General features: G+C 40.2%; 1 protein-coding gene across 14 annotated transcripts; it reads left to right on the forward strand.

Moving 5' to 3' along the window:
* The first annotated feature begins 311 nt into the window (after positions 1-311).
* On the forward strand, positions 312-17497 carry STEAP1 (STEAP family member 1). 14 transcript variants are annotated; one of them, XM_064506032.1, is made up of 8 exons: positions 1057-1194; positions 2402-2631; positions 4650-4754; positions 6892-7404; positions 8920-9084; positions 10760-10851; positions 10939-11048; positions 14767-16881. In XM_064506032.1, the coding sequence occupies exons 3-7, from the start codon at positions 4662-4664 to the stop codon at positions 11015-11017; spliced, it is 942 nt and encodes a 313-aa protein (XP_064362102.1). In that variant the 5' UTR covers positions 1057-1194; positions 2402-2631; positions 4650-4661; the 3' UTR covers positions 11018-11048; positions 14767-16881. The 14 variants fall into 14 exon arrangements, 13 of the variants coding, with proteins under 13 accessions (XP_064362101.1, XP_025954541.1, XP_064362102.1 ...); XM_064506033.1 differs by lacking the exon at positions 14767-16881 and adding an exon at positions 13589-14740; XR_003258967.2 differs by having other exon boundaries at positions 10760-13789.
* Positions 17498-23460: the final 5963 nt, after the last annotated feature.

The raw sequence follows: 23460 nt of genomic DNA on the forward strand, positions 1-23460 counted from the left end.
AGGGCAATTACTCTTCTAATATCTCTTCTAAGGCAGTCTCTTTTCTGACAGATGTAGCATTCAGTTAGGACATCAAGTGGGAAAGGAAAAACAAATGTATTACCAGGATTAAAAAAGAGGTGGTAACTTGGCATCATTTCTGTGAAGACATCCTGAGGAAGACGCTATTAGCGCTGTGTGAAGAAATGACAACATTTCTGAGTCAGACTGGCCACGTATTGTGCAATGTCCACAACCCACTGACTGCAGAAAGACCCGCTAACACACAGCTTTCACAAGCAAGCGACGCCCGCGCTGCTGGGCCGCGGCGCCCCCGGGACCCGGCTGCCCCCCAGAGCCGCCAGCGCGGGAGGCAGCGCTACCTGCAGAGGGGACTGTGCAACCGAGGGCTGCTCCTACTAGACGCGGGATTTACTGTAAGCTTTTGTCAGGAAGGTTTTATGGCTTTTTGTCAGGAGGAAGAGCGGGGGAGGGACCAGGTTGGAAAAAGCGGCTGAGAGCTGAGGCGCTCGTTTCCTGGGTGGGGATTTTCAGCGGGCAGCCGAGCGGGCCGGAGCAGCCGCGAGGTCCCCGGGAGCGCCGCAGCATCCCCTGGAGTCCAGGACCTCCAGCCCCGCGGGCTCGCCGAGGGTGAGCGGCGGCGCGGGGCAGGGCGGCGGCGGCCCGGGCGGAGGGGTGACCCGGCGCAGCGCGGCGGGAGCGGACGCTCCGCGAGGTCGGGGGGCCGGGCGCTGCCCGCCGCGCACCTGGCTGCCGGCCTCCTCCCGCCCCGCAGCGACACCTGAGGCGGCGCCGCTGCTGGCCGGGCGGGCGGGGCTCCCGCGCGGCCGCCCAGGCCCCGCCCCGCCCCGCCCCGCCCAGGTGCCCGCGGCGCTGCCAGCGGGAGCAGCGGGATGGGCGCGGCGCGGGGCGGGGGCGGGGGAGGGGGAGGCTCCGGCTGGGCTCCCCCCCCCCTCGCCGCTGCTCCGCAGAGCCCGGCCGGCGCCCGGTGCGTGCCCTGCGTCCGCGCCGCCTGGCAGAGCCGCGGCGCGGCCGGGACGCTGGCACCCGCCGGCCGTTACGGAGCCGAGCCAGGGCCCGCCGGGCGCCCGGGAGCCTGCGGTGCCGTCCCCCGCACCGGGCGCCGCCGCCGAGCTCGGGGCGGCGGCTCCCGACTCCGCCTGGAAGAAGAGGTCCCGCCGGCCGCGGGCTGAGGTGGGTGAGCCGCGGGGCGGCGGCCGTTGGCGGCGCCGCCGGGACAGGCGGCCGCGTGGCCGCGTTTCAGCACCGGACCGGACCGGGGGTCCCCGGCGGGCGCGGGGCTCCGCGGACCGCGGCGGCCTCACCTCTCCCCGGGGTCTGCCCGGCCCCAGACCCGGCCTTGTCCGGGGTGATGGCGGGGCCCCGCGCCAGCTCGCCCGCACTCTGACCGCCGAGAGGCGCCGAACCGCGCTCCCCTGCTCCAGATCCTCCGATTTTTTATTAGGTTTTCCACAGAGCTCAGCGGGTTTTTTTTTTTTTTTTTTTTTTTTTTTTTTTTTAAGAGCTGAATAAGCAGAGGAGCAGGAAGAGTTATTGGTGTCTGTAGTGCTCACACCTTTCCGCACAGCGCGGCAGGCACTGCCAAAGCAATGCGCTTTTTCTTAAAACTTTCACATTGTAGTTTTCCAGCGGTGCCAAAAGAGTGAGATGAAGCCGTCATCCCGTGCCTCTTCCATCGCTGCAGATCACTGTGGTATCCTGGCTATGCACTCCTCTTGCTCCGTGAAGCCGGCTCCTAAAGTCCTTGCTCAGGAAAACCTCTCATCGACTTCAGAAGATGTTTTCTCAGAGCAAGGCCTTTGGATCCCTGTTGATTCAGCGTTGTGAGGAGACGGTTTTCGTGTTATAAAAAGCAGTAGTGACTTCCAGCATCTGAAATGGGGCTTTCTGCAGCGGGATGTCCTCTGCTGTGGTTCACAGATGTAGCTAGTTGTGCTGCTGCCTCCCCGAGAAGAAATGGTGTGTACTGAAGAGGGATGCTGCCACAGCTGTTTTCTTTTATAATGGTTGCGACTTGCATAGGACCATAACTGATTGGTTTTTATCTCACACAGGACTCTTTCCCCCCCCCCCCCGATGTATTCCCAAGAGGGGCATGCTGTAGATAACTCCTTTCTGACAATTCATAGGCACTGAAAGGTGGGATTATAAATGTCTTGCATTCAGGGTTTTCCAAGGCTACTGCTTCATTATTGCGTGTATCCAAGAAATAATTTTTTGTTACCTCTGGATTGAGAAGCCAAGTGAACTGTTATAGTTCAGCACCTATATTTCCTTGTGCATAGTTGCACAGCTGTAACTTATATTTTTCTGGATAAGCATATGCATCCATTAACATGTTCTTTCCCTTTTTTTTTCCCCCCCTTTTTGTTTTCTACAGTGTAAACCATTAGCAGTGTATTTGACGCAGTATTAAACAGTGTTGTCTCCTGAAAGAATCAATGAAGCAGCTTTTAGGATCTGCAGCTGGCACTCTAGCTGATTTTTGGGGGCGGTTTTTTGTTTTTTATCATGAGACTTACTACATTCTTATCAATATAAACCTTTAACTGGAGGCTATTACTGAATTCTTCATTTCTAAAGTAAGAGTAATAGCAGCATGCAAATCAGGTGAGTGAATCAGTGTTTCCACACGGAGCTTCCCAATTTAGAATATACTTTTGGACATCCAAGTATAGTTGCATCCACAAAGGAGCATTAGAAGGATATAGTATGGTAGGTGGAAGAAAACAGTTCTGAAGATACTGGAATTGCTCTGTAAGCTCATGTAGACTAACAATTGAAAGTTTAACTGAGATCAGTACAGAAAAAATTTAAAGCAGCAAAGATGTGGGCTGCAAGCTGTTTAACAATCTTTAGAAGTAAGTCACGTTATCCTTAAAGAGTAAAAAGTAAGTCTAAGAGTGCTCCGCTTCCTTATTGTCCACCCAGACCTTTAAAAATCAAAGGGTAGGCCTCAAAAGTAGTGTCATTGCCCTAAATATTCTGAGTTCTGTTAATAAAGATCTGTAGCTCATTTTTGTTATCTTTGTTTCTGAGTAATTGCATTACACTGAGATCTGTTTGTAAGCTGTTCTTTGTCATTATAACACCTAGAAATATAGCTCATTAAAATATACAGAAATAGAGATTCTTAACTAGTCCTGGGACTGCAGGAGCTGAGATTTTATGAAGCTATCTGATATCATGAAGCTTGTGATAAAATCGCTAGGGCTAGGGCTAGGAATAGGAAAGAATGGAACTATGCCTTCATCAGCCCATGCTTTCTTGTGTACAGGATATACAAACCATCCATTAGGTAGCATAGCAAAGGGTTAATAGCCTGACCTTCAGACAGAAGCTCTTGTTGACCTTACTCTGCAATACTTTGCTGAAAGGTTATGCCCAAAGGGAGAGCTTGCTAGGAGGACACAAAAATCAGAAAAGAAACAGTTAGGAAAAGAATACTTAGGCTCAGAAGTCTGGTTGCCTGGCAGAAAGTAAATTCTCTTACTAGAAAGTACATTCTCTTACTAGAAAGTACAAGACTATAGAACTCATCTACTGAAAGAGCCAGACAAAGTTTTTTGGTTTTTTTTTTTTTTTAAAAAAGTGTCAAATTCCAATTTGTCTATACAGTTTCCCCGAGGCTTCATGGATATAAAAGGATCCAAATTTAGCTGTAGGATGGCTGTACTGAGGAGCTGCCTAGTCTTAATGAAGGCAGCCACAGCAAGTTTTATTTTGGCATGAGACCCTGAGCTTCCAGTGTTGTGCTGCTACTGCATCTTCTCATGCTGTGTGTGACAAAGTGATGCACGCATTGGAATTCTGTGTTGCCAGGTACCCTTGTAGTTATTTTACAGCCATTGCAAGACTTCAGGATGGTCTCTCTCCTGCTATCTTAAGATCTTCAGAGAGAAACATCTCTCTCATTTTACTCTGTTCCTTTTTGTTTCCTGTTCTATTCTGTTCCTTTTTTTCTGTCTGCTGCTTTTTCTAGACCCGTTGTAGCTTAGAACCATTTCTGTTGCATCTTGTGGGTGATAAACAATGACTGGCCAGTGCAACTTGGAAGAGAATGAAGCTGCAACTGGAGTTTTCTGAGTGTCTCAAAGGGCAGATACATTTCTAAAGACATAGACTAACTATACAGTAGACTGACATTAAAACATATTAGGAACCACAAATTTGAATGGGTTTCTTGCATCAGCAGGTCTAGTCCCTTGCCATGATAGACACAAGTTCATGAAAAGCTTTAACGAAATAATCAAAATCCACCTTCATAACATTTTACCTGCTATTTTATTGAAAAGCTGTTTCAAACTTTATTGGTGTAATACTTAACTTTCAGCCTAAATTCATTGATTCATTCCCCTGCTGACATGGGTATTTAATTTAAATAGTGTTTTTCATCAATGATTTTGTTCTGCTGATTCATATTCTCTCTTTGTCTCAGTTTTACTTAGAAAAACAGCTGAGCTCTTCTGCTCTCTTCTCAGAGGACAGACTTTCTGTTCCCCAGGTTATCATAGCTTCTATGGCAAATGGGTGGAGGAGGGGAAACAAAATATTCTGAGGGAAAATAGGCCCCAAAGTTCCAGTAGTGCATTTCAAAACCCAATTTACATCGTGTGTTTGTTTTGCAGGGAGTTTCCGCAATGGAGAAGAGGGAAGGTGATAATTGTACCATTGATTCGAACACAGCTCAAAGCATCAAGCCAAGAAGAAATACAGGAAACCTTAGCAACTTGGTAATGCTTCTGTAAAAAGCAGTTCATATGTCATGCAGAATATTGCTGTCTTTCATACAATTTTGTCCAGAAACACTGTGTTTCCCTAACACTGACATATCATCAATACTTCTTAAGTCTTGTCACAATATTGACAGAGAGAGAGAAAAAGATAAGGAATAGTTCATTCTGTTTAATTACAATCCCTGCTAAAAAAAATACACGAAATTTGGGCCAGCTAAAAGCTACATGAAGGATCTAGTTGCATTCTACCAGGTGAGCGAAGCTCCACAGAAATAATTTGGGATTTTTGTACAGGAATATAAGTTTTATCTTTGCAGGAATCTTTTTGGAATTGCCACATCACATTTAGTAAGTTTTCCACACCACACGAAAGTCCAAAAGAACATCCGCTCCAACAGAATTTGCATTTGCAACTGCTGATGCAGAGAAGTAGTTTAAGCCACTACTTCCTATTCTGATGTGACCTATTGCACATACAATGGAATACTGAATTAGGCTTCTTTACAAACTATTACTTCAGGAAACAGGACTCTCTAGGTGAAACTCAGTGGCTGTATCAGTTTCTGTCTCTGTAATGCGTAGACTACACTCTACCTTTCTTCACAGACTACAGCGTAAGATTTTCTTAGGCTACACCTTCACTGTTACAAGGATATGTTTTTATCATCAGATAAACATGTATTAGCTATTCAGCTATAAAATCCTAGTGAAGACAACACCCTTTAATTTTACTGTAAGGCACAGTCGGCAAGCCAGACAGATGTGTGGGAAGCAGACTACCATGGCTCTATTAAGGGTTGTAAAGCATGATAGCAGTGTATATTTGTTATCTCTCTGTTAAAATACAACAGAACAAAACACCTCCGTACCAGTGAAGGCAAACCCAAGACTTGCACTTACCCTTGCATTATTTACATGTAGCACCTTGTGCATCATGTTTGAATTGACCCTCTCTAATCAGCTTCACTATGATATTTGAGTCTTAGTAATAAGGCCAGATAATATGACTGAGATAGGAAGATCTCCTGTATCCTAGCAGAATGCCAACTTACAACTTTCAAACTACGAGCAACTGCCTTCTTTAAACCTAATAGTGCCACTTCTCCTTCCGGAGATCTAGACATGTGCCGCATAAGCCATTTTAAAGCTGCACCATTGCAGCTTTAGTTCAGCTTATACTTTGTTTTGCTGAAATACTAAAGGAATTGCATATTTATTATTTAATTTTATCAATTCTCAGTTCTCCACCCATGGACAGCTGTCTACTGCATCAACTGTAATGTTCTGCTGTTGGTACGCATCTTTATGTTGTATGTATCCTGGTCATGTACCTCTTCCAGGAGTTGTAACTACAGAACAGTCTTTAAATGTATTATCTCAGTGTAAAACAGTTTATAATATTATACTAAAATTTTTTATAGCTTCGCTCCTGAACTCCATCAGAATTTTGCCAAGATCTTCTGTGAGACTAGAATCAAACCATGCCTGCTTGGCAGCAGAAAATTCAGCTTTTTAAACTGAAGTGACTCAATTTCATATGTTTTATTTGAAGTTAAGTGAGGACACTATTACATTTGAGGAAGAGGAAAGAGGAGAATGGGAGTTGAAGCTGGAGCTGATACATGCACAGCTGGTCCAATATGGTGGATCCGAAACATTTCTACTTGCATTCCTATTCCCACAATTAAGTATCATTAAAATACCACTAGCTGAATGACATATTGTATTGTTATGTCTCTGGAGTCTGTTACCATGCATATTATTTGGGTTACATTATTAAGTCTGTGGCTGAACTCTTGAAATCTGTAGCACATATCATAAGCTGTAACAGTATCTTCCCGTAGAATAATCTTCTCTTGTGGTATAGTTAACTTCCTGGAATGAAAATCTATTTTCAGATCACAACAGATAATGAATGGAGAATGAGAAATCTATACTTAAATTTCTTTGCTCAGCTACTGACCATGCTGTTTGAAACTATATTTTCAAGCTACCTTGTCTAATAACATGTATGTTGTTGTTTGGTATACAGTTTCAGTGATGTTCGGTGCAAACGCAATGATGGTGAATACTGTGATTACTAGACTCTCTAATCTTTTAAACACACTTGGTGTTTACTTTCTGTCCTTTCCAGAATGTGGATATGCAAGTCACTAGTACACCAGAAGCAGCTGCACTTTTTAGTCTACATCAAGCACACCATTTTGGTGAGTTTGAATGCTCTTCAGAACAGCACTGCAAGCAGGATCTGTTCCCCAAATGGCACCTTCCAATGAAGATAGCATCTGTGATCTCATTGTTAATGTTTATTTACACTTCTCTGAGAGATGTCATATATCCTTTTATAACCAGAAAAGAAAATGTTTTCTATAAAATTCCAGTCCTCGTCATAAACAAAGTTTTACCAGTGGTTTCAATTACCCTTTTAGCACTGGTATATTTACCAGGAATATTAGCTGCTGGTTTCCAGCTGTACTCTGGAACCAAGTACAAAAGGTTTCCCCAGTGGTTGGATAGATGGATGTTATCAAGAAAACAATTTGGACTTCTCAGTTTCTTCTTCGCTACAATGCACGCCTGCTATAGCCTATGCTATCCAATGAGAAGATCATACAGATACAAGCTGCTGAACTGGGCATTCCAGCAGGTATGATGGGCTCACAAATGCCGACGCTTCTGCTTTGAGAGAATCCTTGTTTTGTTAATCCAAACAAATCCTGTTGGGGAAAGCTGTTTGCACTGCCTTCATTTGACTTTGAAGCAGTTGCTAGAGAGCACTGTTTAGGCTCTTGCACCTTAAAGAGATGGGGGAGGACCTCATTGTTAAGGCATGTAATAGGGAATCAAGAGTCATTACAGCTGTGCCAGTTTGTATTAAATAAGTCACTTTCTTCATTTGGGTGTTTTTGCTCACTGTAAAAATGCCTGCAATTATACCTGCCTCACAGGAACATTTAAGTCTTTGGCACACTATTAGTTTAGTCTGGATTAACCCTCTCTGCACCAGTAGAATCTATCTACCTACAAAAATCGCTGCACATACCATTTTTAGACATCTTTGTCAAGTGAATTAGGCAGCAATGAAGGAGGACTGACATAAATCACAATAATTTGCATTTGCCACTGATGTGAACTCTGATGAACCCAGCTGCAGTTTGGCTAATGCACTCTAACTTGTTAAAACATAGAATTTCAATCATACTTCTGAGTCATGGGCAATAATTGGCTTGCAAAGCATTCTTAAGATCTAACATGACTAGAGAGTTCCTAGTACTTGCATGTTACCTTCGGTGCCTTGAGTATTCCAGAATAAGAAATATATTCCAATTAAGGTATAAATAGCAAATGTACATTTTTTATTACAGCATAGAGGGTAGGATGTTATTAGCTTCTTAGCAATTCTGTAAACAGTCAAAACTAACTGATGAAAAATCTGCAAATCAGTGCTACTGGTAATCTGACCTGAGTGGTTTACTAGAAAATTTCCTTGAGATTCCAGTCCTCAAGTGCAGGTCAAGAAATGATCATGTGTGTGAAGCATACCACACTATGGTGGTCACTAGTAGCTCCAAAGGGCTGTTGCAAGTTGTCGTAAATAGGAGAAGATTTGACATCAAGTTATTAAATTCACAGCCTTTTCATCCATACCAGTCATTGTGTTCAGTGCAGCTGAATGTACAAAGGTGTTGTTTTTGAAAAAGTAGAGCTAAATGACTATCCTGGCACGATTACAAAGTAGTTAAGAATGCCTGCTGAATTAGCTCCTTAAAATAGTGCTGTTAATATATTTCCTGTTGTTATAATCTGCCAGATAAGGTATTTAGCCATAGATGGAATTTTTTTTTTTTTTTTTTGTCAAAGAATAAGATTTCCCCCCCGCTGTGAAGCCAGACTAACAGACCCCAGAACAAGTCTCCTCTGGGCCAAGACACTGATGAAGTCTGTAAATTCTTCTCACTCAAAAGCCCTCCTTTGCTCTGCAGATGCTAGTGGAGACCTTGCCATCAGAAGTAAATAGAAGTTACAATCAGGGACATTCAAACAAACAAAAATAGTGTATTTCTTGGCTTATTTCCTGATGATTATTGTGAAAATAGCTATATTTCACAGAATCATCTAAGTATGCCTGTCTGTCATTTTAAATGTGGCGTTCTTGTGGCAGGTCAAGCAAAAAAAAGAAAATGCCTGGATTGAACATGATGTTTGGAGAATGGAGATTTATGTGTCTCTAGGAATTCTGGGACTTGCTTTGCTGGCATTATTGGCAATAGCATCAATTCCATCTGTCAATCACTCTTTGACCTGGAGAGAGTTCCACTACATTCAGGTACATATAAATGTCATCATTGCATGTCATCAGTCCTCATTTGTAAACTGTATATTGTATTAGTAGTTAAAAGTAGGAGGAGTTAATGAAACCAATCTAAAAGTTTACTCAGAACTTTTTGTCAGTTACTTTGCAAGAAATGTTCATTTCATTTGTTATTTTGTTGGGAAAAAAGGGCTGATCATCAGGTTCACAGCATAAAGTGGGAAAATAACTCCAAAACATGTTTTAGCTCCTGCTGTGGTTACCAGCAGCAGTTGTTCCTTCAGGACCTATTCTTTGGTCAAAGATCTCTGGTGCTGAAAGCATTTCAGTCATCCTCTGGGCATTTTATATGTTTCAGCAATGCCCTGTGTCCTGCTGAGTCAGAAGTAGGTGGTATAGGACTAGCTGAGGCTATTCCCATGCATCATGGGATTCCAGTACACAAGAAGAACTGCTTGTTGCTCTGTAAGAGCCATTTTGGCTGTACATTACTGCCTGAGCAGTAACAGGCAGCAGGAAAGTTCAGGAGAAAACTCCTGCCCATTAATGCATGCACAGGATTTCTATCTGCAGTGTTACTGGCTTCATAACCCCCTCAAAAAAGGCATATGCTGAGAAGGAGGCATCTCTAAATAGATACATAATCAAATCCAGCCAGTCCTGAGTTTCCTACAGATGTGCTTGTTTCATTCACTTAAGTATCTGGTTTGACCTTATTTTTCCTGTATCGTATATGATGTGAAGCAGGGGTGGCTCTGCTGACATCAGTATAATCACATTAGAGTTATGCAAGTGGTGAATTAGGTCCTTGAACACCAACATCTGAAAATTCAATGACCTACTAATCACCTGGCATTTGAAAACATGGTTTGAATTTGAAAAGTAGATATGAAATATATGTCTTCTGACAATTAGTGATTTGGGATTCTGTTCACTATATGAAGTGCATCACTTATAAGAAAAGCTTGTCAGCCCTAGAGAGAATATAAATGGACAGGTCTAGGAAGGAGTGTCCCAATGCATGATTGCTTTCAGTATTAAATTAGCATGGTGAAGAAACCCCAAAGAGTAATACTAATATGTTGGACTAGTTTTATAAACAAGTAACTCTTATACTTGAAAATCAGATGCTGTAGATTCTACATTTAGCACTTGGTGACTTTACACTAATGAGTAATTACATTTTTTTTAACAATATCAAGATTGTAATATCCACAAAAAACTCAAATTTACTGGCACTTCTGGCATGAACTTTCCTCCACTCCTGAATTTTGTAAATATCCTAAGCCAAATCTATCACTAAGTGGAATGAAGGACTTCAGTCTCCTATAGTTGTGTAATTGTTTTTGTCATATTACTAGACACCAATCTCTGATACATTATCCTGATATCAGGAACTGATCCATTTTTGGGAATAGCCTATAATCTGTGATCTTTTCTGTATATTAGCTCAGTATCATAGCGATCATAGAAAAATGTGCTTCATCTTTCTTCTCTTATGGTGGCATAGAGGGGTACAACTGGAATCTTGAATTTATAGGTCTGAGATTTAATTCAAAGCCAACATTCTCTTTTCTTTGACTTCAGTATGTTTGTTGAGGCCCTTCCTGCTTTCTGTATTTGCTTAACAGAGTTGTCTTTTGCCAAATTTAGAAAACAATAAATAATGATATTTTCTTTCTCTTTTCAGAGCAAGATGGGATATTTAGCTCTGCTGTTATGCACAGTTCATGCATTGGTGTTTGCTTGGAATAAGTGGGTTGATGTTAACCAATTTATCTGGTACACACCACCTTCTTTTATGGTAGCAGTTTTTCTTCCTATTGTCGTCCTGCTCTGTAAATGCATACTGCTCCTCCCATGTTTTAGGAGGAGGATACAAAAGATCAGATGTGGTTGGGAAGCTAACACACAAACCAATCAAACCAGCATAACTTCCAGATTGTAGATAAAATATGGACATTTCTTGTCTGCTGCATGTAAGTATGCTCAGGTCTGTGAAATGCTCACTTGCCAGCTCTGTTTTCATATTTTGCTTAGATGTTTCTTTTATACTTGTCATTTCCACTTGAGGTATATGGGATATTTTATGTTATTTGGACCTTTGCTGAGACAGCCAGTGGAAGGATTCATTTTACACTTTAATCTATTCGACGTTCTTTTATTTGCTTATTTCTTTGTCCTGATTCAGTGCTTTTAAAATCCAAGTGCTTCCTCCTCTCAATTTCAGTGCATGAATGCACTGAATTATGATTGCAAAAGCAGTCATAAATCACTGTTTCAGATGACCACAGAAAGTAAATAAATGAGTACACTCTAGAACTCAGGCATGCTTTCTGCTTCCCACAGCCATGTTTGTCCCCTGGTTACATCTCAGTATTATAATGGGACAGCAACTGGCTATTTACCATCCTGATCCCCCATACACCCTGCATCCTACATGTTTCACTCTGCAGAAGGGGGACCTTAGCACATGGGCAAGGCAGAAGCCGTGTTGCACTTAAGACAATCGGGGAAGTAGGATTATAGGCAACTTTATAGAGTAAATCTCTCCTGAGGTTTAGGCACAGTCTAAAAAAATAGTTATTAGACTCCAATCTACAGCTTACAGTACTTACATCTTATAGGCCGTGTGTGTCTCTGATTACTACACTTAAAACTATAAAACATTTCACCCCCCCCCTTTTTTTTCCATGAATACGTTCTTTTGTTTCTGATGCTGGAAATTTTCCATGCTTTTGACCTAAGCATGCAGCCCTTGACACGTGCTAAACTTTACTCACACAAATTACTCCTGTGGGATAGTAGTGGGATTTTACTGCTTATTCTAGGGCCAGAACAATTGTATGACTAGAAGAAAAACATCAGAAATAGACATTTGAATCTTGACATTGATTTGGTGAGATTTTCAAGTAAAATCGCTTCTGAATACATTCGCTTTTACTAAAATTTTGGTATAAGCTAATGAAACTTCACTTTCTGTATGTTGCCTAAGTCTAACTGAATATTTTAAATGAATAATTAGTTAGCATCTATTTTTTAAAATGTTACATAGTAGCTATGATTTTCACCCAAAATCAGAAACATCCTGTTGCCAGTCTCCCTACATGAGTTGACTAGGATGAGGATTAATGATGTCAACTATTGCCGGGAGCATTTGAATTGTAATTGGTAATGATTCTGATACTAAAACAGAAACAGGAAAACTATGGCTGCCTAAAAAAAATATGTGATACATGGAGCTAATGATTCTGCAACTCATGATCCTGTTGTGTATTTGTGGACTTAATGTAGTAATATATTGCTGTAGAAAATATAGCAGGGTTGTGGTGGTCTGTGTAACATAGACCAAAGAGAAATGAGTTGGCATTGTATATAAAGTCAGTAATGCATGACAAACACTGTCTAAAACACAGGAAACCAGTCTGCAATGTGATTCTAAGAAATGTAAAATAGAAAAGTGCAGTTGTCAATATGTTAACATTTAAATATCTATAAATGAAATAAATAAAATTAATTAGAAGTAGTATTAGGAGTAAAGAATAAGATCTACCAAAGGCTTATTCAGAGTATTACCTGCACTTTGTTCTCAGGAGTCATGAAAAAAACTTACTAAAATTAATTTCCCCAGTGGAACAGACTTAGGGAAATGCAAAGATAAAGAAATCTAATTGTCTTCTATATTGTCCATTAGCTATTCATAAGGTGTGCCCAAATTTACTACTTAGGACAAAGCTGAGATTGTAAGTACTCCAGGCAACCCCTGTATGCATCCAGTGAAAAGATTAATGTTTGGTTTTATTGAAATATTTTTAAATTGTGGTTTCCAGAATCAGTCCTACTTCATCTTAGAAAATTCTGGAGAACTTAATTCAATCTCCAACTTTGTTAAATTCTGGTCAAAAAGTTGGATTCATTGTTTACAGCTGGCCATAGAAGCCAACCATCTGACAAAGGGCAAAATAAACAGCTTCAAGGGTAACCAGGCATTGTGACACACAGAGCAGAACCTGACCCTTGATCACTGAAAACTGAAAGGAGGTGAATGAAGACACTCCTTGGAAGAAGCCATTTAAAGCTATTAGTGTGGCATGTGTTAAACAAAACCAAGGCAAATTAATATGTGTATATATGTGGAGAGCAAATAGTTCTTGGGAATAATAATGGACTTCAAGGCTTTTCATTATCACCATTGCAAGTAGGCTCTATTAGGTGTGATCTTTCTTCACATCAGTTTACCCTGGATCAGCTAGATCCATGAGCATTGAGAAGAGGTGTATGGTCAGTATGAGTGTGAAATTAATAGGAGCTGGGAGTTAAGGAACTGTGCTTTTGGGGTGTGCATCTTACTGCAAAGCAATAGGATATAGACCACTGAGCCATTTTTGAAAGTGGGACTTTGATTCCTAAGTTGCTTTGGCCCTTCTGAAACATTTGTCCAAGTTCTCATAACTTTTTCTCACTGAATCTATGAGACATTGTCTTAATTTGGTGTCTAATGGACAGATTCTTATTGCAGATACCATTGTTAGAAGACAGGCCAAAAACTCTGTGGGCCTATAAAAATATTATGCACAGTTCACTGGAAAAAGTGCTCCAGTCATCTGTTCTATGGCATCTTTATCCAAGCAGAAGTAAAGAACTGTTATCCATACTGTTATACTTACGGTATATAAAATCAGAACAAGGCACATCACAAGCACAAAACTCCTTTCAAGAGGTACTAAAGAAAATGCTTGTATGTACATCTTTATTTGTATAGCTATTCTTAGTGCAGCAGTAAAGAATTCAGATGCATCACACTTAAAGCTATTGAGAAATTATGTCCTAACAAAGCATTCTATTATTCTCTTCTGTTCTATGCACTTGTTATACAAGGTAGTGCAAACTAGCATAACTGCATTAATTTCAATATCTGTTAATATGGGTTGAAATGCTAACTGAAATTACAAATGAAAACCAGTTACAAGATCGTCACATGCTATCCAATTGACATTTAACCTCTTTGCTGAGTTGGGGACATTAAGTACACTTCAAATTTTTCTTTCTAGAATTGCCCAATGGTTTTTTACCAGCTGAAGTTTGCATAGCATCTACCAAAGCTATTCCTAAAATGACACATCCAAACATTCAAGCAGGTTTTTTTCCTAGGGATTTTCTCAAATAGGAGCCAGATTTTCTGTGTGACAACTAGCCTTTCCTCTAGAAAGCACTGTTCAGTGCTTAGGGCCAGAATTCTTAGGGCTTATATCGAGTGTCTTCTCTGCTTTGTAAGTCTTAAGTAAATTATTTAACCTCACTTCCCAACTACTGGAGAAGTAACACTTTCCAGGGCATTGCAACAGTAGGTTCAAAGTCTAAGACATTCAGATACAATGCAGGGAGGAGGTCATGTAAGGCCTATGAAGGGCTTCAAAAGAAAATGCTGTTGACAGTATTTTATCTCTCCTTTTGTAATAGATATGATTTAGTTCAACCATAATCAAAATATGTGCATATGCATCTTTTAATTTATGCTTATGTATCCATTTCAAAATTCAGTGTATTAATATGCTTATATACTACTATAATGCATAAAAACAATGAATGTACCAGTTTGGGGCATTGATTTATATAACACTGATTACTTTTATGAAATTAGGCATCATTAAATGCTTTAATGTGTACCGTATCTGCCATTGTGTCATACGTGTCCAGGCCTGCATAAGGATAAAAAGGCACAAGAGAATCAAGAAGAGCTGTTGGTACAAACAATAAACTGGTTTTATTCAAAAGGAACCATTCTCCTCATGCTGGCTGCAGTGGCCTGGAGTCTCCAAAGGGAAGAAGACAGAGATGTGAGAAGCAAAAAGGACACTTTCATAATGGAATGTACTGAAAGGAGCAGAAACCTTTTTACTGACAGACCACATATTCTAGCAGTCAGAGGAGATTTTGTGAAGGAACAGAAGGCTGAGCTAGTTGTGGAATGCTTTGGAGATAGATCTGTGATGCCTGTAAACACTATCCGAAGACCCAGAATGGTGAGGGCATTGAGGAGGAGAATGGAGCACAGGCATATTTTTTCATAGGAATCCATCAGTCTAGTGTGAGCGTTTTTGCAATGCCTTAAAAAAAAGCCATGAAGTGTTTCGTTCACTTGTTAGATGCCCCTGTTGTATTTAAGTAAGAGATACAGAACTGGAACTCTGGAGAGAGACTCTTAAATTGCTGAAGAGATTTGAGGAATTTTATGCCAAGTTTACCTGGGGTAGCCAGATCCCAGAATACCGTTCTCAAGAAGTGGTACCAACAGTCAGTGCCAGGGCCATGCTGGGTGTTACTTGATGTAAATTCCTATTGACAGCAACAATTAGTGTAAGCAGTCCCTTTCCTTGGCCACTCTTTTCTGTTCTCTCAGTTCTGCTAACACAAGTGTTTAAAGCTGTGAAGTTAATCAGACCAGGGAATTTGATCCAGTTGAAAAGTAATCCAGGGAAAAGAATGATTCAGCTGGATCAATACCTTGGTCTGATTCACCTGACAGCCACACACATAAGCCAGCACAGAGGTCAGGAAGAGCAGTGGCATAAAAAGGCAATTTAGCTTAAACCAGCTTAAACCAGACGGTTCAGGCATATCTATCCAAATGAGTCTCGTGACTGTCCAGCTGAAGTGAGGAGGTGTTAACCTGAATTTTGACTGATGACAACAGATACTATATGTTCTTACATTCGGTACTCCCATTGAGAGGAATGATATCTATCAGCAAACTCATGTTTTCTGTTGACAAGATGATAAGTGCAAGAAATGATGGAAATAATTTATATTCTGCCAAAACAACTAACTCCCTGATTTCCAGATATGTGAGCTTGCAAGTAGTTGTGTCTGTGGATTAGATGGTCAAATGCAAGGTTAAGGCCCACTCCAAAATTGGGTGAAAAAATCATTTATTGCCATCTATCTAAATTTTTCTCCACTGTCCAACATTCTTGTTTTCTTCATTAAAAGCTTGATCCCATTCCCAGTATAATATGGTCACTGAAAATACTACTTAAAATAAGATGAAATTCTTTGATCCTGCAGCTACCCCATATCGCAACACTTCAGTAGTTTTCTTGGCAGGCATTTATAAGGTCTTCTAAAATTCAAAAAACTTCATCCTATTTCAGTAGCAGGAATGTTTTATTGCTTGGTTTATTTGTCAAGCTCTTAGTTTTCCATGAATCAGTAGACAAAAAATGTGTTCTAGAAATTATCACCAAAACTTACAAAACTGACTGACCTCAACCTAACTGTGGAACTGCTTGGCTTCATTTGTAGAGAAGATGATCTCATGTCTTTCTTTTCCACTACATCCACAGTTTTTATTGTTGTCCCTTGATAAAATGAAATGTTATATTAACCTTTTTTGAGCTTCAGAATATGTTTTAAGCTGATTTTCTTAAGGTTAAAAGAACAAAACAAAATAAAGATGGAATTCTGAAAACATGCTGAATCCACCCCTGGAAAGTGTAATGTGCTCTAATCACTTTCAAGAGTGTCTGTCAATGGCTGATCATTGCCACTGATCTTTTTCAGTAGTGCCAGAATTTCTTGATCCCATCAGCCTGTTCTGTTGCTGATGGCAAAATTATTTCTTCTGGTGAGACCTTGGATCCTGTAACGAAATGCCTTCGAGTGGGTGTGGTGGAGCTAAGTTAATAAGTATGCATAATAAGTTTTCAGAGATTTTCAAATGAAAACATTTAAAACCAGTCAGTGAATCAAACTTTGTAAACTTTTTTTAAAAAAGACCATAGCTACTTCCAATAAAGAGGATCCAACAGAAAATGTTTTTTCATTTTTTGTTTTTTGATATATACTTTATCTTTGTAGCAAGAAGGTACATTAGTAAGATAAATAGGCTATGTCCTTGGCTTGGTTAAAGATGTGTAGTTGCTCTGGAACCAGTGGAATACTATCACTGCTACTGAAGGAAGTATTTGGTCCATAACTTTCAACTTTTCGGATAAGTGAGGAGAGTATGGGGATTTTTTTGAACTGGACAGTCAATCTTCTAGTTTGAAGTCATGTGTAGTCTTTATATACAGGCTTACATTGGTTCATTGGATGTATTCTACTGAAAAATAAGTTTCTGGGTGAATATGTGTTGCAGAAACTGTATCCACTGCTTGAAATGCTGAGAAATACCTTATTGCTGGACTTGAGGAAGGGCCACATGGCTCTTCTGTAATTTCTCCTCTGCCTTTTTGCCCAGTCCTGTGAGTCTCACATTCAATGAGATGGTATTTCTGTCTTGTCTGTCCAGCCATACATATGCAGATACCAGGATAACTTTTGAGCAATACATCTAATTGATTCAAAAATATTCTAGGTGTTCTAATGGAAAATCCATAAAATGCAGAAAAAACAAGAAATCTGAATGGAAAAGAAACCGAGCCACTTGCAGGGCATCTCAAGCATCTCTACAATGGAGGAGTCTAACACTTAGGAGTCTAACAGTTGTTCAATGGCACCCATAAATAAAAATGGTGATGGCTTCCTCTTGTCCCTTCTAACTTCCAATAGAGTTAGTATAATCACAATGATATGAACAACTTAAATGATTTACTCCCAAATAACTAAAGACAGACAAAAGAGTAAGCTGGGGAAGAGGAAGGCTGGGACTGTGAAGCTATGTGAAGAGACATTAACATAGAAGGGGAGGGAACAGGACAGTTGGAGATCCCATTACAAAGTGAAAGAGATTGCAAACAGAACTTCCGATGAGAGGAAAGAGTAAGGGATCCCAATAGATGTTAAAGGGGAAGATGAAGTAGATGGGGGAAACAGGTGAATCAAACAGCATCAAGATAGCAGGGAATAGAAATTCTTATTAGGGGAGATGGGTCAAATGGAGGATGAATGACAGAGAGAAGGGAGTCTGAAGAGCTTGAAGTGAATCCTTGCAATTTCTCCATCCCTGAAATGCCATTTGAGGCATTTCTGAGGAAATCTATTCACATGCTCTTGAAATCTTTGAACACCAGCAAGGATCTAAATGGCTCTGTGACCTGGAGGAATTATTCTCTGAGAAGCAGCTGTGCAGTTTTATTATGGATAAAGAACATATTGTTTCTGAAGGTTGGGAGACATGAGTCCTGGATATTGCTCCACATTTCATAAAATTCTAAACAAACTGATTTATCTTGAAATAGATTGTGTTTATATTGGAACAGACATGGCTGTTTTACTTCCTGGTAAACTGTACAGTATGTTATACTAAAAGACGGGAAACATTTATTTAAGACAGTGAAGCATTCTTGAACATCATTTGCATAAAATAAGGAACCAAGGGAAGCCAAAGAATTAGGTGGTTCATTAGACTATATGCGGAAAATTAATTCCTAGTAAGTTTTTTAATGATTCTATGATCACTATCCTATTGCCAGTATTTAATCCTTATAATTTAGTTCTTGCAGAGGCAAAATTCTGAGTGAATTAATGGGATTTTTACTTAGCCATTCAGTCAGGCTCATTCCCTGCAGTTATATAAATGCCTCAGTCTGCCTTCTCCTGGACACATCTACCCAAGAATTGTTCACTTCCTCCAATGTTTGGGATGGACTCTGTTCTACTACATACCCTCTGTCAAGACTACCTTATCAAGGGAATGGCACTAAAATGGTGGCAGCCCTTTCTCCATTACCACTGCCTGGCCTGGCACATTCAATATCACAACACAGCAGCTCAGTCATGAAACCTTCTCTTCACCGATTGCTCAGCTTCCTTTAGCCCAGTCTTAACATCCTGTGCTTGCTTAATAATTTCTAAATCCCTCCCTGAAAGCTCCTCCATATAATTGAGCTCTTGCACCTAACCGACATCAAGGTGGCTTTATGGGAATATAAGCAGTAAGGAAGACTAGTGGTGGGGAATGTTAGTGGTGGGAAAAGGAAAATGAAGTACATAGATTAAGTGGGAGTGGGATATACATAGCTACCAGAATGAGGTGAAGGCAGGTGAATAAAGCAGGGGGCAACTGACAGCCCACATAAAGTTTGAGAGATGGAAGGCAGACTATCATGTGTTGAGCGTGGACAATGAAAGTTGGGCTACAGACGTTCTCAAATTTGAGCCTCAGCTTCCTCCAATGTGAATAAAAAATCTGATGCCCATGCGAGGAACAATAAAATCTTTTCACATTTCGTTTAAATACATGAACACCTGTGATGTCTCAAACAACTCTGTGACTCTCGTCTCTGCATCTCAATAAGGACAGCATGGAGGAAGCGAAGGTACATGTTAGAAGGCAGCTCCCATGGGCCTTGGGACCCAAGAGGATTCCTCCAGTCCCAGCCTGAAAGATGCTAGGCTGCTCTGGTTCTGCAGCCAGGACCCGACTGAGCACATATTCCCAACAGGTAAGCACACACACACACACACACACACACACGCACAAAATTCACAGTATACATACAGCCAACCACACAGATCAACACTTGACTAGCCCCTTTAATCCCTCTTTCCCTCTGTTTTCTCATTCTTGTTCCTCCCTGATCCACCTTGGTCTATCCTCCCCTCACCTTTGGTCCTTCCCCTAAACATCCCATAATAAGTCTGGCATATTCTCACAATCCCCTTAAAACATTCCCTAAAAAGTTTTAAACAATTCTCTTTCCCCTGCATCCCAGAATAATCCCATATCCCTTTAAGAAACCACTTCTGTAGTTTGCATTGCATTTCAGGGGAAAAACTGTCTTTCTTTGACTCACGTTGGTGGTTTTCACCCCAAGGACGATGGTCTCATCATTCTCCTCGGATGGTTTTAGGTGTAGCCAATTCAGCTTTATTTTCAGTGATTAGGTTTCTGGGATTCCTCTGCCTGTTATTGCACCTCTGATCCTCACTGGGTCTTTGTGTTAAGTGTGATTAGCCTTTAGTCACATAACCTAACAGTACAGAGAAGAACATCTCAAATGACCAAGGTGTGGAGCAGCTGCTTTGCAAGGAGACACTAAAAAGGCAGAGACTCTTCAAATGTGGGGGGAAACGTCAGAGGGGGATATGATCAAAGTTTATAGAATAATGAAGGCAGTGGATAAGATGAACACGGAGCTCTTATTTACCATAGCTCTTATTTACCATATCCCATATTATCAGGACTAGGGCACACTCAATGAAACTAATAAAAGAAGGAAAGGAAAAGTGCTTCTTTATACACTGGGTACAGAAACCCTAGAGCACAGGGGGTTGTGGAGCCAGACAGTATCAGCAAATCCAACAGGGGATTAGACAAATTCATGGACAACAGCTCCCTAAAGAGACATTAAAGGGACTTTGCAGGCATGTACTCTACTACTCTGTACTACTCATGTACATCACTAATACAAATGTGGATTTTCGGGGAGGATACAAGAGAGTGGCCAGGCTTGCATGCTCTCCCTAAATAGCATTTTCTTTTGCTGCTCTTGAACACATAATAATGGGTTAGATGGACTACTGGTCTCACGAAGTACAGCATTTCTTATGATCCTATACTTCAAGAGGAAATCTCTAAGACTGATACATTCCTTTAAGTTTTTATGGATGGAAAACAAGTATGTTGTGAATGGCAACTTAAATCTTGAGTAAAGAGCCATTGCCTTGGTCTTGAAAAGAACTGTTTAACTCTTAGGCTCAGAAGCAACTCACTGACCTCAGTTGACTTCTGTGGAATTAACTCAATAAATCTTCACAAGATTGGGAACAGTATTAGTATTTCATTGTTCCATAGAGATACAAGTTTTCCTCTCACAGTACTAAGTTCCAGCTGAATTACTGTGGTTTAATTTTCTTCTTCAGGGAATATTTCACATAGTTGGCCTGTCAGGGTCCCATTCAATTAAATAAAATGTTCAAAATAAACTAACCAAAGACCTAATCTAGGACAAGATGTAATAATAAAGTTATAGATATTTTACATGTTAAATTAGATATTTCTATACTTTCACATCCAATCATACTACATACAGTGTGGTCTTCCTAATTCATTTTCACCTTGCTTTTGCTCCCATGTAAGGCCTGCAGCTTTGTGAAGGAAATCTGAACTCAGAAAGAACTGACATCCCAAACTGTTTGCAACACAAACATGCTGGTCCTAGGCTGTCAAACGGTGGTCAAGCTGCAATCTAGCCTATGCTTTCCCCAGCTGCTTTACTATTCAGGCAAGTATTAATGTCTCTTTTATGACTTTTTCAGTTTTACAAAAGGTCGGCTTCAGTAGGAAGGATGCACCTCTGTTCTTGGTTAACAAGTCAACTGAAAAAGTTTTGCTCTGGATCTAATAGTTTGCATTCTAAAATAACCTGGGTTTTTTTCCCCCATGGCTTTGGGTCCAACAATTATTGCAAGCACAAGATCACATTTTTAGTATTTACTGTCTCACTTTATAGATGCCTTTTAAGATGAGCAACCACAAACCAGAAAGATAAACTTTGACATTCTATTATGTATACCACAAAGCAAATGTTAGAGCAAAAGTTATAGAGAGAAGTGGAAAGGTCATGCAAGATCTCGTGCTCTGTACAGAGCCAAAGAACAAAGGGCCTGAAACCCCTTAATGGGGCTTCAACAATGGCTATGGGAAAGCATAGTCACAGAAAACTAGGAGAGGTTTCCTTCCTTCAGCTTCTTTCTGGTAGATAAAATTAATCAGCTAGACCAAGAAAGCAGAAACAAACCTCACTGTTTTTCTGCTTAGTTTGCCTTAGAAAAAAGATTGCAAGTCTGTATTGCCTCTAATTTTGTTGGTTTGCCGGTGGTGAGGTTTTTGTGTGTGTGTCCCCTGTTTGGGATGAATTGCCCTTAAATTGTAGCTCCTGGTGGGAAGAAAGGAGAGATCCTGTGTTATTTCACATGAGCTGCTGGGGAAACTCAACTGTGGTTTATTAAACATGCTCTGTACAAGCGTATTAAAACATTGCAGGAGAGGAAGAGAGGTATCCTATTTTGCTTTTCTTCTTTCTTTCCTTTCTTTCTCCTTTTTTTCTCTTGTTCTCTTTCTTCTTCCTTTCTGTCTTCCTGTTTCCTTTTTTCCTTTTTCTCTCTCCTTCTTTCTTTTTCCTTCTTTCCTTCTCTTCTCTTTTCTTTCTCAAAGATATCCAAAAGTTTTTGTTTATTTATTTTGGTTTGTCTTTTTTTCCTTGCTTTTTACTACTACAATTCAGATCCTGAATGGTCTGAAAGAAGCAGTGATACTTGAAGAATTCATGAAAAGAGGACATCACAAATGGATGAAATCCAAACAGTGAAGGAAAGAAAGAGATTTTAGTTGGGTATTTATCATTCATTTTCACTTTTCGGTCACATTTTTAAGAAAGAATGTCTTTATTAAAGTCCAACATCTTTTCAGGTAAACAATAATATCAGAGTAATTCAAAAATCAGAAAGGAACAAAGAACGAAACTGCAGTTTGTTTCTATAAAAAAAAAGAAAGAAAAAAGAAATAGGTTTCCAGTTTCTAAACCTCTCAGATCCATTTTGTCCCTCTAAAGAAGGAATCAGAGGTATGAGTTTTATTTTTAAAATAATTGCAGGCAGTCATAAGAATTTGTTGGCCTGAATGCTCCTGGCTGGAAAATACTGTATGTTTCTGCTAAGATATGAAATTAGCCCTGTCAAGGGTAATATGCCAGAAACTATTGTATTTGGGTTTGCTGCCTTGATAGGAAGCAAATTTTTGTTTGTCTGTTTTCACTCTCTTTCCATGGGAATCTCCTGGGCTTTGCTTTCCCCTTGCCAAGAGGAAGAACCAAAATATTTGTTTCCATTTGCCAATTGGAAGCTCCTTTGTTATGTTCCATCCCTTAAAGGAAGAAATAATAATGCTTGCCTGGACTTTGCTTAAGAAAGAAAAATACCTGCTGAGAGAAAATAATCTCCTTTCTTCAACAAATTGCTTAAGACAGCCCTTTAACAGGACACCAGAGAATTATATTATCTATAGATGTTTGTATATAGTTTGAGAGAACTCTAACTATCCAATTTCATAATCTCACTAAAAAGACATGGTCTAATTTTGCGGTGATTTTTATATATATAAAAGGTGTGTATATACCCTTGCTCTCATGTTAAACTCAATGCAAAATGAGGACCTCCATGCTTCTCTTGTTTCGATGGATCAGTTACAGAGCAACAGAAAGGAGACTGCAGTTGTTTTCGTAACAATTTTAAACATGGACATTGAAACTATAAAACCTTAAAAACATGTAAGGAAAACATATAAACATGTGAAGTCCTCAAAACTGCCTTGATTTTAATTTTTAAATGTGCTAGATCAAGTTAGTGATGTCTGTTTAGTAGGCTGGTATATGACCACGATGCAAAAGTTTCTTCACTTACGCCTGTCCATGCTCAGTAGGTTTACACATAGTAGGTTTACATATAGAC

The sequence above is a fragment of the Dromaius novaehollandiae genome, chromosome 2 (genome assembly GCF_036370855.1).
Source record: "Dromaius novaehollandiae isolate bDroNov1 chromosome 2, bDroNov1.hap1, whole genome shotgun sequence".
NCBI lineage: Eukaryota > Metazoa > Chordata > Aves > Casuariiformes > Dromaiidae > Dromaius > Dromaius novaehollandiae.

Excerpts from the sequence above, each read along its gene's own strand:
- STEAP1 (XM_064506031.1), top strand. The coding sequence starts at position 4,662 with ATGGAGAAGAGGGAAGGTGATAATTGTACCATTGATTCGAACACAGCT. Across the intron at positions 4,755-6,891 it reads CAGGAAACCTTAGCAACTTG|AATGTGGATATGCAAGTCAC; the intron begins GTAATGCTTCTG and ends TGTCCTTTCCAG. Across the intron at positions 9,085-10,759 it reads GAGAGTTCCACTACATTCAG|AGCAAGATGGGATATTTAGC; the intron begins GTACATATAAAT and ends TTCTCTTTTCAG.